The 16,005-nt window shown below is 42.7% G+C and overlaps 1 protein-coding gene across 1 annotated transcript in view; it reads right to left on the reverse strand.

Annotated features, from left to right (window-relative positions):
- The window catches only part of LOC145403091 (putative E3 ubiquitin-protein ligase HERC1), a 597,230-nt gene that overhangs the window by 379,921 nt on the left and 201,304 nt on the right, over positions 1-16,005 (reverse strand). Inside the window, 2 exon segments of the mRNA XM_080274923.1 lie at positions 428-753; positions 1,816-1,971. Of these exon segments, the coding sequence (XP_080131049.1) occupies positions 428-753; positions 1,816-1,971 (482 nt within the window).

A 16,005-nucleotide genomic window follows, 5' to 3' on the forward strand; every position in this document is an offset into this window, starting at 1 on the left:
TCATACACCAGTTGGGTAAGTTAACGGAAGTGACAGGGGACGTCTTGCCATCTCCTGATGATTTTATTTAATTTATGATAAATTTTTCAAATTGGAGAGGTTGGCCTTCATGTACATCTTCAATATGAAAGGCCTTTCCTATGGATCATCGGGTGGAAGTAACAGTAAACTAAAACAAATCTTACCCAGACTCAAGAGACAAAACCATAAAAACAGTAACATCCAACCCCACTTTACCCCGTACAAATGTACATGCCTGAAATTAGGCTACTGCAGTCCAGTACATATAAGAATAATTGACCAGCGTTCCTCACGTTGTGACACAACATGACTGGAAAGCCTCCTGTCAACTTTCAGGAAATGGATCTAAGGAAGTTCATCACTTCAACTGGGGTATTCTAGATACTACACCACTAAGCAACCATACCTCCTGAAACTGATGGTGTGTACAGTAGGCCAGGAGGTGGGCATGGAGGGTGGAGAGGAGGCGCAGGAGGTGCTGGGGGTGTGTACCTCCTAGATGGGATTCCAAGTGGTGTCTAGGTTTTTCATATTGCTCCTTCTCGGGATCATCTTTTACTTCATCTTTCATAATCTCTGTCACTCCTTCACTTACTACCTCTTTCAAACTCTCACTTCCACCTTCTTCTCTTCCTTTTCCTCCACTCTCCCTGTCGTCTGTTTTAATCCTGCCCAGCAATCTCTCTTGTAATCTTCCTTCTGTGCACTCTTCTTCTGTCCTGTTTTGATCACCTATTGGAAGAAGGACATAAAAGTACAATCTGCATATGACATACAGTTCAGCAAAGACAATAATTTTTCACAACAAAGGTATAACACCCTTTTCTGTCATTTAACTGAAAAGTTTTTCTGTTGTCTGTATGAAGTGATATGGATTCCACTCAAAATATGCATTATACAAGGTTTATTCACCTTAGGCTGGGCTCATGTATACTACCTTTTTTTCTGACTTGCCATACATTTAGTATTCTACTCTCTGAGGCCCAGCAATCCCCGTACTAGCCTTATACCAACCACAACTTCATTTCTCACCATTTTGGCACAAATACCGGCTGTCCATATTGAATACATGCCACTTATGTCAAATTCATGACAGGCATAATGGCATTAGTATGTGTGTTTTTATGACATTTTGGTGGCTCTTCAAGAAGATCAGTAAAGTATCATTCACTTAAAGGCAAATCAAACTGTTTCCTATCACAGCCTGGGACTGAACTTGCAACCTATCAGACAACAGTCTACTTCCTTAACCACTTGATTACCATCTATAAACTGGTACAGAATCTTATGACATATATCAAAATTCCCTGCCAGTCAACACAGAGTGGATGTACTGCATAGGTACTCCTCTATTTACATGAATTCAAGTTATGTAAATTCGGAGATACTGTACGTAAAAACTAACTTCATATATATAAATTTAAAAATGCACATTCTACCTATTTAAAATGTGTGCCAAGTCCTACTTCAGTAGTCTGGCAAATGTGGTGTCTGTGTGCTTACTGCCTCTCAGTTTGTTTTGCCAGTACATATGAGCTTGTTGTACCAGGAGGTATATGATTGTGTGTTTCATTACAGTGCACCCTCACACAACGCGAGTTTATGAGCGGCAGAAACCCTTGCATCCTACGATTTTGCATTGTGTGAACCAAAGAACTCATGGGAAAAACGGTGTATGGTGGACAGCCCACCCAGGGCTTGGTCTTCGGGTCCCCTTCCAGCCTACTCTACCCTGCTAATACTTTATCTAATAGTACTTCTAGCTGGACCAACAAATAAAACAACAGAGAGAACTTTCAATGAAGTAACTTCTGGGGTTGTTATAAAGGGAGCGGGGTGGGTACCGAGGCTTTGGGCTTCTACTCCTGTCCCGCAGGGCGGGCCGCCCCATTGTCACTCTGTCACTGCTGAGGTTTTCTGAAGGTGTCATAAAGCCTTCAAAGTTGACAGCTGAGACCATGATGAACAGGTGGGTACTGCTATGATGCTAAAGCGGACCATAGGATGCGAGGTACAACATGTGTTCTTGCAGCAATATGGAAGAGAATTGTCTGTTTACCCAAAAAAAAAACAGTAGATGGCATGCAGATAGCTGGCCAGCTGCCCACTATTTTGGATCTGGCTGGTTGTGTTGCCTACTTCTACCTTGGCCTTTATCATTCTTTTTCTGTGCCTGCCCTCCTCTCTTCCTGTTTCTCCCATCTTTCCTGTCACTTCTTATTGCTTTTCTTTCTTTTATAGGTGGCCTTACACTGAGTGACATGCCAAATGGTTTCCTGTAAGCCAAGAAGCCATTTACAATGCTGGGTGGTTACCATATAACCAAACCATACGTGCTCCCTACGTGTCAACAAGTGGGTTGGTGGAGGGTTAGTGCTCCTCCCTGTAAAACAAATAACTAAATCAAATGGCCACCTCTTGCGGGATTATGGCGTCTGACAATAGACAGATAGACAGAGATGGTTGCCAGCCACCTGCCTTTGTGTGACAGACTCGTCTTGTCCAGCCGAAACTCGTAGTAATGGCAGGAAGTCCATTTTTGCCTTGGAATCATACAGCTGATTCGCATGTTGGGAAGATCGATTCGCAGATTTTGCATCTGATAAAAATAAGCATATTCTGGGCTGACCTTGCATTGCAGGTGATTCGCAACATGTGAGTTCCCATTGTGTGGGGGCACACTGTATTTTGACTCTCAGCATGTCTCAAAAATGGAAAAGTAGTGGCAGTGGTGACAGCAGTAGCAAAAAACAGCACACTTTAACAATGGAAATGAAAATAAACATCGTTAAGAGACTGGAGAGAGGAGAGAGTGATGTGGAACAAGTTTGGTCTGACAGACTTACGTAAAAATTCAACTTACATTAGAGCTGCAGGAACCATTTAATTACATAAGTTAATGAGTACTAAACAAGTACTTATACTGCAGAGTACGTTCAGAATGATAAAGCTGAGTTACGGTACTATCAGATACTTAGTGCTTGATTTACTTGTGGAGTGTTAAGATGTCTGCAATGTTTTAAAGTTATCAAAGCTACCCTTTTCAAGAAAAATGCAAGTGACAACTGATCATATTACAGCAAACTCTCAATTATTCAGCATATAGCAGCCCAAAGGGATGCTGGAAGGTTAAGTACTGACGGACAGTGATATAGTATCCCCCAAACTCCCCCGAAGGGTGGGGTCTACCCTTCTATAAGACCCTATACTGTACCTGTCTGGTATTGCTGTTCAAAAATACAAAATACCCTTAAATACTACAATAGGGATGATAAAATTTCATTGTACTATACAGTACAGGGGGACCATGATGTTAAGTAGTTTCAAAGAATTTAACCTATATAAAATTGGGGGTTCAGTGTTTGACCACCACCAGCTTATGCCTATAATGTTATATATGGCAATATTAAACATGAGTAAAGTACAGTTACATCTAAAACACACATACAGTAGGTCCTCCATGCTTACCAGGTATGTGTTCATAAAGTAACCAGCTTAAGCAGTTATTTGTTAAACTAAGGATACAATGTAAACCAGCCATGTGTAAGTACGAATATGATTTTCATTATACCACAGGACTAAAAAAGAGGTTTATAGGGCAAAGTCTGAGTCTCAGAGACTTTTACTTGATAACCTAAATACTGTGAAATGGAAGAATATGATATTTAGGGCAGCACACTGGATGAAGAGGGAAAACAGGGATATCATAGGTGGGCAGTGTGTGAACAGTGATGATGGAAAGGTAGTGGTGAACAGTAAGGATATTAAAGATGCCTGGAAAGGGCATTATAAAAGGTTGCTGAATGAAGAGTTTGACTGGGACAGGGAAGGTTTGGAGTCAGCATATCCAGTGTTTGGCCATTGGGCTCTGATTGACTTTCTACTGTGAGAAAGGGCCATAGCCAGGATGCGGGTGGGGAAGGCAGCAGGTGTGTCTGGGTTGACTACTGAAATGTCGAAAGCCTCAGGAGATTTAGAGGTGGAGTTAGTCACTGTCTTGATAAATACGATTATATATGAGTGTATTGTCCCAGATGATTGGCTGCACAGTGTAACTCACCGAATTCCAAACCTCTCTTCCACACACACTCATCCACCATATCCCTCCACCTCCTTGGCCTACCTTGCCTCCTCCCTCCTTCATATTCACTCAGATATACCTTCTTCACCACTCTATTGTTATCCATTCTTTCCACATGACCATACCATCTCAGTACACTCTCTTCGATTCTGGTGTCCACCGACTTCCTCACTCCACACCTTTCAAGAATCACATTATTTCGTATCCTATCCACCCTCTGTACTCCACATACATTCCTCAGCAGTCCCATCTCCACTGCTCTTACTCTTGACTTTTCATTTTCATGCCACACCATAGTCTCACACCCATATGTTAGAGTGGCACTAATACTCCTTCATGAAAGCCTCGTGCAACTGCAACACTCAAGTCTCTGTTTCTTATCAAGGCCTTCATTGCACCAGCTACTTTTCTTCCTTGTGTCACTCTACTTTCCACTTCTTTTGCACATTTTCCTCTCTTCTCTATCACTGTATCCAAGTATTTGAACTCTCTCACCAATTCCAGTCTCTCTCCATTCACTGTTACATCACACTGGGTCACCTTCTCTCTCAATAACCATCACTTTACTCTTCTCTACATTTACTCTCAAGGCATGATGCCCACAGACAACAGCAAAACTCTGCGCTAGCATACCAAGTTCTTGTCCGGTACTTGCAAGCAGTACTGCATCATCAGCATACAACAAATTTGAGATATTCCATCTATCACCATTCATTACCAACACCATCCCTCTCTCCATTACTCGTGTTTTTACTTCTCTCATCACCTATCTATCTAACTATTGCCAGACACCATAATCCTGTAAAGGGTGGCCATTTGACACTGAGTTAGTTGTTTTACAGGCAGGGGCACCAACCCTCCACCAACCCACTTGTTGACACGTAGGGAGCACGTATGGTTTGGTTATATGGTTACCACCCAGCATTGTAAATGGTTTCTTGGCTCACAGGAAACCATTTGGCTCGTCACTCAATGTAAAGCCACCTGTAAAGGAAAGAAAAGGAATAAGAAGTGACAGGAAAGATAGAAGAAATAGGAAGAGAGGAGGGCAGGCACAGAAAAAGAATGATAAAAGCTTCATCCACATATATATTGAACAGCCATGGGGACATCACAAAACCTTGCCGCACGCCCACACCGATTGTGAACCATTCACTTAGATTCCCATAAACCATTACACATGCTTTGCTACCAACATAAAAACTCTTGACAGCACCTAGCAGCTTACCTTCTACACCATACATGTGCAAAACTTTCCACAATCCTTCTCTGTCTACTTTGTCATATGCTTTTTCAGATCCATGAATGCCATAAACACCTTGTGGTCCTTCTAACAAGCCTTCTCTACTATCTGTCTCACTGCAAATACTTGATCCACACATCCTCTGCCACTTCTAAAGCCACCCTATTATCATCACTCACTAGGACTTCTGATATCTCTCTTACTTTCTCTATAATATATACCTTCCCTATCACACTCAATAAACATATGCCATGATAATTCTTGCACTTACTTCGCTCACCTACATTTTTGTCAGGGGTACAATCACAGCCTTTTTCCACTCAGCAGGCACAGTTTCACTCATCCATGTTTTCTTACATATCTCCAACAAGCACTTCATTCCACTCTCTCCACTACACTTAAGCATGTCTGCATACACCTCATCAACCCCAGCTGCTTTCCTATTTTTCAGCCGTTTCACAGAGCTCTTCACCTGTGCGAGTGTCGCGTCTCCTGGCATGGGATTCCTTCTCTGCACACCCCCAAAACCAACCACGTTTACAGCCGCTCTGCTCTCTCTATTCCCATTCATCAGACTTTCAAAATATTCTTTCCATCTGGTCCTTACTTCATCTCCATGGGTTAGTAACCTACCACCAGCATCCTTCACACTATCACATTTCTTTGCAAAACTGCAAATTTGAATAAAATTTGTCACAAACGCTAATCTGCAAACAAAATCACACTTCTGCAAATGCAGAGTCTGGGGTCTGTGAAAGTGATGGCGGAAGTGCCCAATTCTGTTTCACATCATGACATATCTCACACTTTTGAACAAATTCTCTACTTCCACCCTCTTGCCCTCCTCATTCACACCTCTCACATTCCACATGGCCATGCGAATCTGCCCATTTGGTTGGGGCCCTGGGCAGGTATTGGGCTCTCTGAGGCTCTCCAAAACATCTGCCAAGATTTAGTGATTTTAGATGGGAGAATGTGGGGGACACTTAACCCGGTCAAAAACCCCAGTTATATGGTTACCACCCAGTGTACTCAATGGTTTCATGGGTTGCTACAGGAAACCATTTGGCTTGTCACTCAGTGTAGAGACCATAAGGCATCCCTACATTGAATGAGTGGATGACGGGCACTCCCACCTACCACCACCACTTACAACAATATATATATATATATATATATATATATATATATATATATATATATATATATATATATATATATATACTGTATATATATTCGTATATATATATATATATATTGTCACAAGTCGGCTAGTGACATTGGCTTTTGTGGGAAACCGCGAACTCAAGTGGAATCCAAGTTTATCGTTCAGTTAACCGCTCATCGGCGGGAGTCCTTTCAAATCAATTTTTCAGTGTCATAAGTGATCGTCTTTGTGTGAGACATTAGTGCTTCCGCTGAGCGATTTGTTTTGGGCGCGTTTCGCTGACTCTAGCCATTAAAAAATGCGGCAATAGCCTTCTTTCTTTCCCACGAGTTGATCAGTCCAGTGTTTGCTTTGACGGAGAGAGGTACTGTGCTCCAGAAGTGTGAGAGGAGAGGTCAGCTAGCACCCAGACTCCACTAGACTACAGTTCTCCAGACTCCCACCTTTCGTTGGTGATACACAGCATTCATTGACCAGTATTTCTTTTCGTTTTCCTAGTCTTAAGAGTTTAGTTAAGGTGTTTTTCCTAGGCATAAGAATTTAGCTCATGAGTGAGTGAGTGAGTGCGATCTCATTAATCTGATTTTGAAATGTAACGTTAAATTTATTTTGTAATCAATAAATTTAACAGTTCTTTTTCTTGAGCTTAATGTAATGTAAACTCTTGTTTCATTTCTCCGCAATTAAGCTTATTTCTCTTACAGCTCCTAGCTTGCATAAACGTTTGCCATTCATAACTGGTACTTAGGCCAGTCTTGTGTATTAAGCTTAAAATCCGTTGTGCCCCCTACGAGTTAAGCATCAGCAAGAATCTGATACTATTGTTAGTATTAGTTATTTATTGTCAGGGGTGAAGTAACTTTCTCCAGAGGCTAACAGTACTAATAAACAGCAATTGAGTAATTAGTCTCTGCTGTGCACTGTTGAGAAAGTTTATAAATTCTCGTTCTTAGAGAATCGTGCGAAGCAAGCCAGCATAAAGTAATCGTTGCTTGATTTAGCAAGACAATCATTGTCCATGTTGTTCAATATTATTGAACATTATTATCATTATCATTTAATATTTGCATTTTATTTTAAAAACCCCGTGACAATTGGCGACCTCATTCCAGGATATTAATTCCTAGCTCTAAAGCTATTCATGAGATAATACTCACTCGTTCATTTTTAGGTATTTATCATTAAAGTCTATAGGCACAAGTTTCCTGGTGGTTACCGTTAATTTAGCAAGTGAATTTTGCTTTATTAATCAATAGAGTACTTAACTCTAGTTTATTCTTGGTAACGCCAGACGATTTTATTCGTTCCTGGGAAGTCGCCGTACCCATTGTGTTAATTATTGAGTCTTCCCAGTTATTTGCATTTTTGCTTTATTCTTTTCCAGTTAACTAGATAAGACTGGTCACCACTAGCTTGTGTCTGTACTCTTTACTTGTGTTTATTAGCATTCGTTTGTGAAGTAGCAGTCAGTACTGAGTCGCTAGTTATTTAAACTGAGCTAGCATCATGGCAGCCAGTGCTTATGTACAGGAAGCCAAAGATATGGGCCTCACAGACCCAGAGAAAATTCAGAGTTACGTTCTCTCACGGTTTAATCACGAGCAAGAACGTGAGAAAGATGCTCGTGAAGAGCGTAGAATCCAACGCGAACACGAGCGAGAACAGCGCGAATATGAGCGAGAACAGCGTGAGGAACGCGAAAAGGAGCGCGAACACGAGCAGAAACAATGCGAGCTCGAGTTAGAAAAAGAGCGACAACAGCGCAAACACGAGCAAAAACAGCGCGAACTCGACTTAGAACATGAGCGAGAACAGCATGAGGAACGAGAGAGAGAACAAGAACATGAACGTGCCGAGCGAGAGCATGCGAAAAACACGAATATGAAATGCTGAAGCTCAAGCGAGATTCCTTGGCTTCAGATACATCTGGTGCAGTTGGTCAAAGCTCCACGAGCGTTCTTCCTGCACATGTCCTGGCGACCCCACGCATCAAGCTTCCTTCATACAAGGAAGGTGAGTGAATCGAGCCGTACATAGCTCGTTTTGAGGACATGGCAGACATGTATCAACTGGATGAGGCAGCTAAGCGGCTTCAGTTTCTTAGCCTATTTGAGGGCCCTGCCCTCGATATTCTCCACAGAATTCGCGGAGACAATCTCACGTATGAGATGATGAAAGCTGCACTCATTAAGGCGTATGGTCTCACAGTAGACGACGCCTAAGTTCAGTTCATGTGAGCTCGTCTCCAAGACAAGGAGACAGCTGTTCAGTTCCTCAATCGTCTCACTGCATACTTAAATGAGTGGATGGAGAAAGATGAAACTCCTTCCACGCGTGAGGGGATAATTGACCTTATGCTGCGTACACAGCTAGAGAGGTCATGGCCTGCTGAGCTCATAGCACAGCTTAAGATCTGCCAGGTGAAAGATGCCAGCCAAATGGCAGAAAAGGCTGACGCATTCTTTACTGCATACGGGTATCAAACTCGTAAGCAGCATACCTGGAACAAGAAAGCTGATAAATCTGAGAAGCCATCTCAGACTGAATCCTAGCAACAAGGCCATTCTCAGAATAATGGCCAAGGTCCAAAACCGCAGTGGAAGGACCAGGGGCAAAACACTCAGAAACCTGAGTGGAAGAGATACAACAAGTACCCTAATCAGCAGCAGTATCAGCCACGCAACCGACCATCGGGACAGATTTTTTCACCACCAGCTCAAAAGAGGCAGGAAGCGAACGCAGCCTTCATTCCTCAGCAGCAGCACGGTGGTCACGTCCCTACCAGTATGGGTACTCCCCCACAGTTCACTAGTCCCACAGTGACAGTGAACCCCCCTCCACAGATGGCCAATGTTCCATCATCCCAGGCAGTGAGTACAACCCCTCAAGTATATAATTCACAAGGCACAATGTTTGCCGCATCAATTCAGCAGCCTCATGATTGGCTAGCTGCTTCCTCCTCAGGCCCTCCCACAGGTGACAGTACCTTCCTTGTTCAGCCAGGGTTTGTGGGAGGCATTCCTGTGAAGGTCCTGAGAGATAATGGTTCCTCAGGTTGCTCTGTCAAGCAGAGTTTAGTTCGGCCTGAGCAGTATACAGGTCAACAAATCCATGCAAACCTTATTGATGGATCAGTGAGATTGTTCCCCGAGGCATGTATCCAGGTGGCATCTCCATTTTATACTGGTACGACACTCGCAGTTGTCATGCCAGAACCGTTATTTGACCTTATAACTGGCAACATTTTCGGTGTCAAGGATAGTTGCACCAAACATGACGCTACTCAGACTTCGGCTGCTGCGGTAACACGAGCCATGGCTGAGGCTCCAGACTATGTCACCCCAGTGTTCATTGAATCGCCGCAAGATCTGATGTGTAGTCAACTTGTTGTACAAGAACAACATTCTGACCCGACACTTGCTGTCGTGCGGAACAAACAAAAGGGTCGAGTGATTAAGTATTCACAGGGAGGTCGAGCCAAGTTCCTTTGTAAACAAGGACAGCTCTACCGTGAGTCACGAACACCTGAGGGCGAGGTACGACTGCAGCTTGTCGTTCCCGCCAAGTACCGCCTAGCAGTGTTACAATGGGGTCATTGTTCAGCCTCAGGAGGTCACATGGGCAAAAGGAAGACCCAGGGCCGTATCCGAGCTGACTTTTTCTGGCCAGGGATGGGACGAGACATAGATAGTTTTGTCCGTTCCTGCAGTGTGTGTCAAAGTAACACCACTAATCAGGGATATGTCCTTCCTGTGCTGCTCGTAACCACACCTGCAATCTCTGAGTCAGCTGAGAGACAGGGTAGTGGTGAAGTGGGTGCAGACATGATATCTCGCCCATTGGCCCCACAGGACACAGTATGTCCAGGGCCTGTACATACATATTAAGTACTGTAGGTTAAGGGGGAAGTTCAAGAGAGAACTCCGCAGAGGCGACTCGAGGCTATGGAAGACCCGAGTTTGCACAAGGATTCTCAGCTCCCCGATACTAATATAAGTACTGTAGGTTAAGGGGGAAGTTCAAGAGAGAACTCTGCAGAGGCGACTCGAGGTTATGGAAGACCCGAGTTTGCACAAGGATTCTCAGCTCCCCGATACTAATATAAGAACTGTAGGTTAAGGGGAAAGTTCGAGAGAGAACTCCGCAGAGGCGACTCGAGGCTATGGAAGACCCGAGTTTGCACAAGGATTCTCAGCTCCCCGATACTAATATAAGTAATGTAGGTTAAGGGGAAAGTTCGAGAGAGAACTCCGCAGAGGCGACTCGAGGCTATGGAAGACCCGAGTTTGCACAAGGATTCTCAGCTCCCCGATACTAATATAAGTAATGTAGGTTAAGGGGAAAGTTCGAGAGAGAACTCCGCAGAGGCGACTCGAGGCTATGGAAGACCTGAGTTTGCACAAGGATTCTCAGTTCTCCGATATTAATATAAGTACTGCAGGTTAAGGGGGATAATGGCAACCTCGAATGTACGTCGTAGCACTGACTGCTAGGCAGATAGAGTAATTGTAACATAATAAAATTTTTGTCTCATCGACATTTTTGATGCTCCACCTCAATTGATTTTGCAGGTACAGCAATGGGCGTAGCAGTTTTGCTGTGCGGGCCAGCTGATCGTCTGACGCACGCTGCCGCCTCTTCTCCTCTGCCTTCGTCGTCGCCATATTATTAATATATACTGTGTCATTTTACACGTAGGTACAGTTACACCACAACTGTTACACCTACACCATGTATTACGTACATCACGCTACACAACAATTAGTTGTCAGTGTAAATGTAGCGACTTTTCGCTCAGTTTGACCCGAGTACAGGATTTTCACCGTCGTCACGGAGTTTTTCCCTCAAGCTTGCCTCTATTAACGTAAATACAAGGTTTTTTCGCTCACTGGTGACTGCGACTTTCTCCTGTAGCAGGATAGCACACACACCACAGTGTGAATCTTGTGTGACTGAGCTAGGATTTATATGTATGCATATTGAAATCTTTTTTCTGAAAGAAAAAAGATTTGATTTTGATGGGGCGTAATGTCACGAGTCGGCTAGTAACATTGGCTTTTGTGGGAAACCGCGAACTCAAGTGGAATCCCAGTTTATCGTTCAGTTAACTGCTCATCGGCGGGAGTCCTTTCAAATCAATTTTTCAGTGTCATAAGTGATCGTCTTTGTGTGAGACATTAGCGCTTCCGCTGAGCGATTTGTTTTGGGCACGTTTCGCTCACTCTAGCCGTTAAAAAATGCGGCGATTGCCTTCTTTCTTTCCCACGAGTTGATCAGTCCAGTGTTTGCTTTGACGGAGAGAGGTACTGTGCTCCAGAAGTGTGAGAGGAGAGGTCAGCTAGCACCCAGACTCCACTAGACTACAGTTCTCCAGACTCCCACCTTTCGTTGGTGATACACAGCATTCATTGACCAGTATTTCTTTTCGTTTTCCTAGTCTTAAGAGTTTAGTTAAGGTGTTTTTCCTAGGCATAAGAATTTAGCTCGTGAGTGAATGAGTGAGATCTCATTAATTTGATTTTGAAATGTAACGTTAAATTTATTTAGTAATCAATAAATTTAACAGTTCTTTTTCTTGAGCTTAATGTAATGTAAACTCTTGTTTCATTTCTCCGCAATTAAGCTTATTTCTCTTATAGCTCCTAGCTTGCATAAACGTTTGCCATTCATAACTGGTACTTAGGCCAGTCTTGTGTATTAAGCTTAAAATCCGTTGTGCCTCCTACGAGTTAAGCATCAGCAAGAACCTGATACTATTGTTAGTATTAGTTTTTATTGTCAGGGGTGAAGTAACTTTCTCCAGAGGCTAACAGTACTAATAACCAGCAATTGAGTAAGTCTCTGCTGTGTACTGTTGAGAAAGTTTATAAATTCTCGTTCTTAGAGAATCATGCGAAGCAAGCCAGCGTAAAGTAATCGTTGCTTGATTTAGCAAGACAATCATTGTCCCTGTTGTTCAATATTATTGAACATTATTATCATTATCATTTAATATTTGCATTTTATTTTAAAAACCCCATGATATATATATATATATATATATATATATATATATATATATATATATATACACATATATATACACATACAGTATATACTGTATATATATATATATATATATATATATAGTGCTCGTCAGAAGTATGGAGCCCCCTGCGTCCCTCCTGAGAAACAAACCTTTCAACATTGAAAAAACATATAAATAATGCATTTTATTTACCTTTGGTGCTTCGTATGGTAGCCTTTACGTTTCTTCACGGACCTGAGACGTCTTGGAAGTAAAAGGGCAAGGCTCCTGAGGTGCTGGAGCGGTATTTTGTCCCAGGAGTCACGAATGGCGGCTTCCAGCTTAGGCAGAGAGCTCACGTCCTTCCCTTGGAGACTCTTCTTTACGAGGTACCAGAGGTTTTCAATCGGGTTGAGGTCTGGGCTATTTCCTGGCCAGTCTGTCATGAATGATACCTCGCAGTCACGAAGCCAATTGGTGACCGATTTGGCCTTGTGAGCAGGTGCACCGTCCTGCTGAAACACTCGTGCACCTGTTAGCTCGAAGGAGTCTGGTAAATGATCACACAGAAGCTCCAGGTAAACATCCTGATTCACTCTGAGGTTCTTGGGAAGTACAACAAGCTTCCCCAAACCCTTCCCTGAGAAACAACCCCATACCATGAGTGAATCAGGATGTTTAACTGTACTTTATACATACCGTGGGTCAAGTGGGTCACTACCTTTGCGTGCTCCTCTGTTACAGGTAACACTAAACGTTGCCTCATCAGACCACAACACTGACAACCACTGCTCCTCACCCCAGTTTAGATATTTATTAGCAAAGGCAAGCCTACGAATTCTCTGGCTGCTAGAGAGAAGAGGCTTTTTCACAGGCCTGTGACTTGTGTAACCAAGCTCATGCACCCTACGAGACACTGTTCTCACTGACACCTCACCAAACACTTCTGGGTTGCTATCCTTAATTTTCCTTGCACTCACACGAGGATTAAACTCCACTGCACGTTATAAAACATTAACAGACCTTGGGGAAGTTTTCCTAGGCCTACCAGACCTCGGTTTCTTTGTGGGAACTTCACCACTGTTTTCCTCCCGAAACCGCGCACACCAACGACGCACTGTCGATCGTACCACACCAACCAATTCACTAATTTCCTTTGTCTGGTGGCCTGCCTCCTTTAGAGCAATGATCTGGGATATGATTTCACTCGATAGTTCACGGGTAGGTGCCATAACAAAGTTTTAAAGGCCAAAACACTGCGGGACACTCGGTAAAAAATGGCGCAATTTGAGAGGGACACTCGGCGGAGTTCCTCTCTCTCAGGCAGCCCGTGGGCGACTGAGGCGGGAACCAACCAGCGTGTCGGAAGGCCTCAGGCTACCGTGACGTCATGCTCGGAGCTCAAACTTGTGGCTCAATTCTTACCCACAAAAATGGGTGATTCTTTTTGGGCCATAAGTATTGCGCGCCCGGCGGACAACGCTGAATACTTCTGACGAGTACTGTATATGTATATATATATATATATATATATATATACTGTACATATCTATCTATCTATCTATTGCCCGACGCCTCAATTCCATTCGGGGTGGCCACAAACAAATCGCCTCCACGTTGCCCTGTCCCTCGCCATTTCACTGCCCTGCTCCCAACTCACCCCCCCCTCTCACATATACCTCTCCACCCCATCCCTCCATCTCATTCTCGGCCTCCCCCTCCACCTCACTCACATACACTCTCTTCGTCAGTCTTTCACCTACAGGACAGGGCTGGTGCTGAGAAATTGGATTTGCCGAATAATAAAAAACCCTACCCACTCAGCACTGTAAATGTATTGGTGAACACTGTCATCACCACTAAAGGTATTACAATTGTCTGGAAAGAGTACTGTATACTTTACAATACTTTAATCAATACTGTGCTATATTTGAATCTGAAACATATATAAATTAGTGAACATATACAAGTGTAATGACACAGTATGCCTACAAATCACAGATAACACTTCCTGGATGGCCAAAATGATACGGAATACTGTATTACCTACCCGCTCAGTACATCACTTGCATTGGTAACCACTGTCATCACTACTTGTATTATTACAAATGTGTCTGGGGTGAGTTATATAATACTCTCTCCAAACACAAAATAAAATACTGTAGTCAGAAAAATACATATAATACTCTGGAGGAATATGAATTGGTAAGGTCTTTCTGACGAAAGTTAAACGTACATTTAGCGCTCATTCTTTTGTTCGTTTTTGTCCTTACACGTGAAAGGGAGAGTATTAATACAAACAATAATGTATTCCATTAACCTCTTAAGAACCCCCGGCATTGACCAACCCTTCACAGTACCGGTGTCAGTGACTTCGAATTAGTGTGCGCTATAAAAAAACCGTGAACAATTATGGGAAGGGAACGAAGGTCACTTGTATGTTTACACGACTTTAGGATACGATTCCAAGCAGTCAGGCGGTTGCTTAATCTCAGATGTTTTTGTCCATTTGGTAAATGCACCGTAACTTTATCAGTTCTTCCGTGAATCATAGCGAATCATCACACGGGTTTAGGAAGCTAAAAAACACATAGCAAGGTGCACCAGATGATTCTCTTCACATCTTTAAGAAAATTAAATAGATGAAATTTAATCCATCTTTGATTACGTAGAGTGAGTTTCTTCCATTCCTCTTAAATCAATTTATTTTTCTTAAAGATGTGCAGATAAACATTTGGTGCACCTAGCAATGTGTTATTTAACTTCCTAAACCCATACTGCGATTCGCTATGAATCACAGAAGAATTGATAAAGTTACAGTACATTTATCAAATGGGCAAAAACATCTGAGATTAAGCGACCGCCCGACCACAGTCTAAGTAATATACAGTCGTCTCACGCTTGGTTCAAATTTTGGAGCAGCCTGTGCATTACATAACGGGGTCCCGCAGCCGTCAGTTGGTTCAGGGCAGCGGGAGGGAGCAGATGTGCATCCCCTCAGTCTCTTCGCTCTCGTGCTGGAAGTTCAGATGTGCAGCATTTGAAAACATGCCAGTTTAAATATAGAACAATTTCCGGAGCTAAAGCGGTCAAAATTGGATTCAAAAGTTTACCTTTATCAAAGAAAATTAAAGATTATAAAGTTTTATAAGACAATGAGTGATGTTTGAAGAAAATTATCCAACCACTGTGTACACGCATGTCCTCATGTTGTGCTATACTACATGCCTGCATTTATTTCAAATGTCACTCATCGTTTTATTAAACTTTATAATCAACTTTAATTTTTGTTGATAATGGTAAACTTTTAAAGCTAACTTTGACCTCTTAGCTTTGGAAATTATTCCATATTTAAACTGGCTGCTTATATTGCAAGCAATTTACAAATATAAATACATGTGTTAAAATACAATCTGTAGATTTACCACACTCCTCAGTGTAGCATAAACCAAATGAGGAGCCTTAATTCAAACGTTTCTTGGTTA

The sequence above is a fragment of the Coenobita brevimanus genome, chromosome 60 (assembly GCF_032717465.1).
Source record: "Coenobita brevimanus isolate Jiangsu-jjx chromosome 60, ASM3271746v2, whole genome shotgun sequence".
In the NCBI taxonomy this organism is placed as follows: domain Eukaryota; kingdom Metazoa; phylum Arthropoda; class Malacostraca; order Decapoda; family Coenobitidae; genus Coenobita; species Coenobita brevimanus.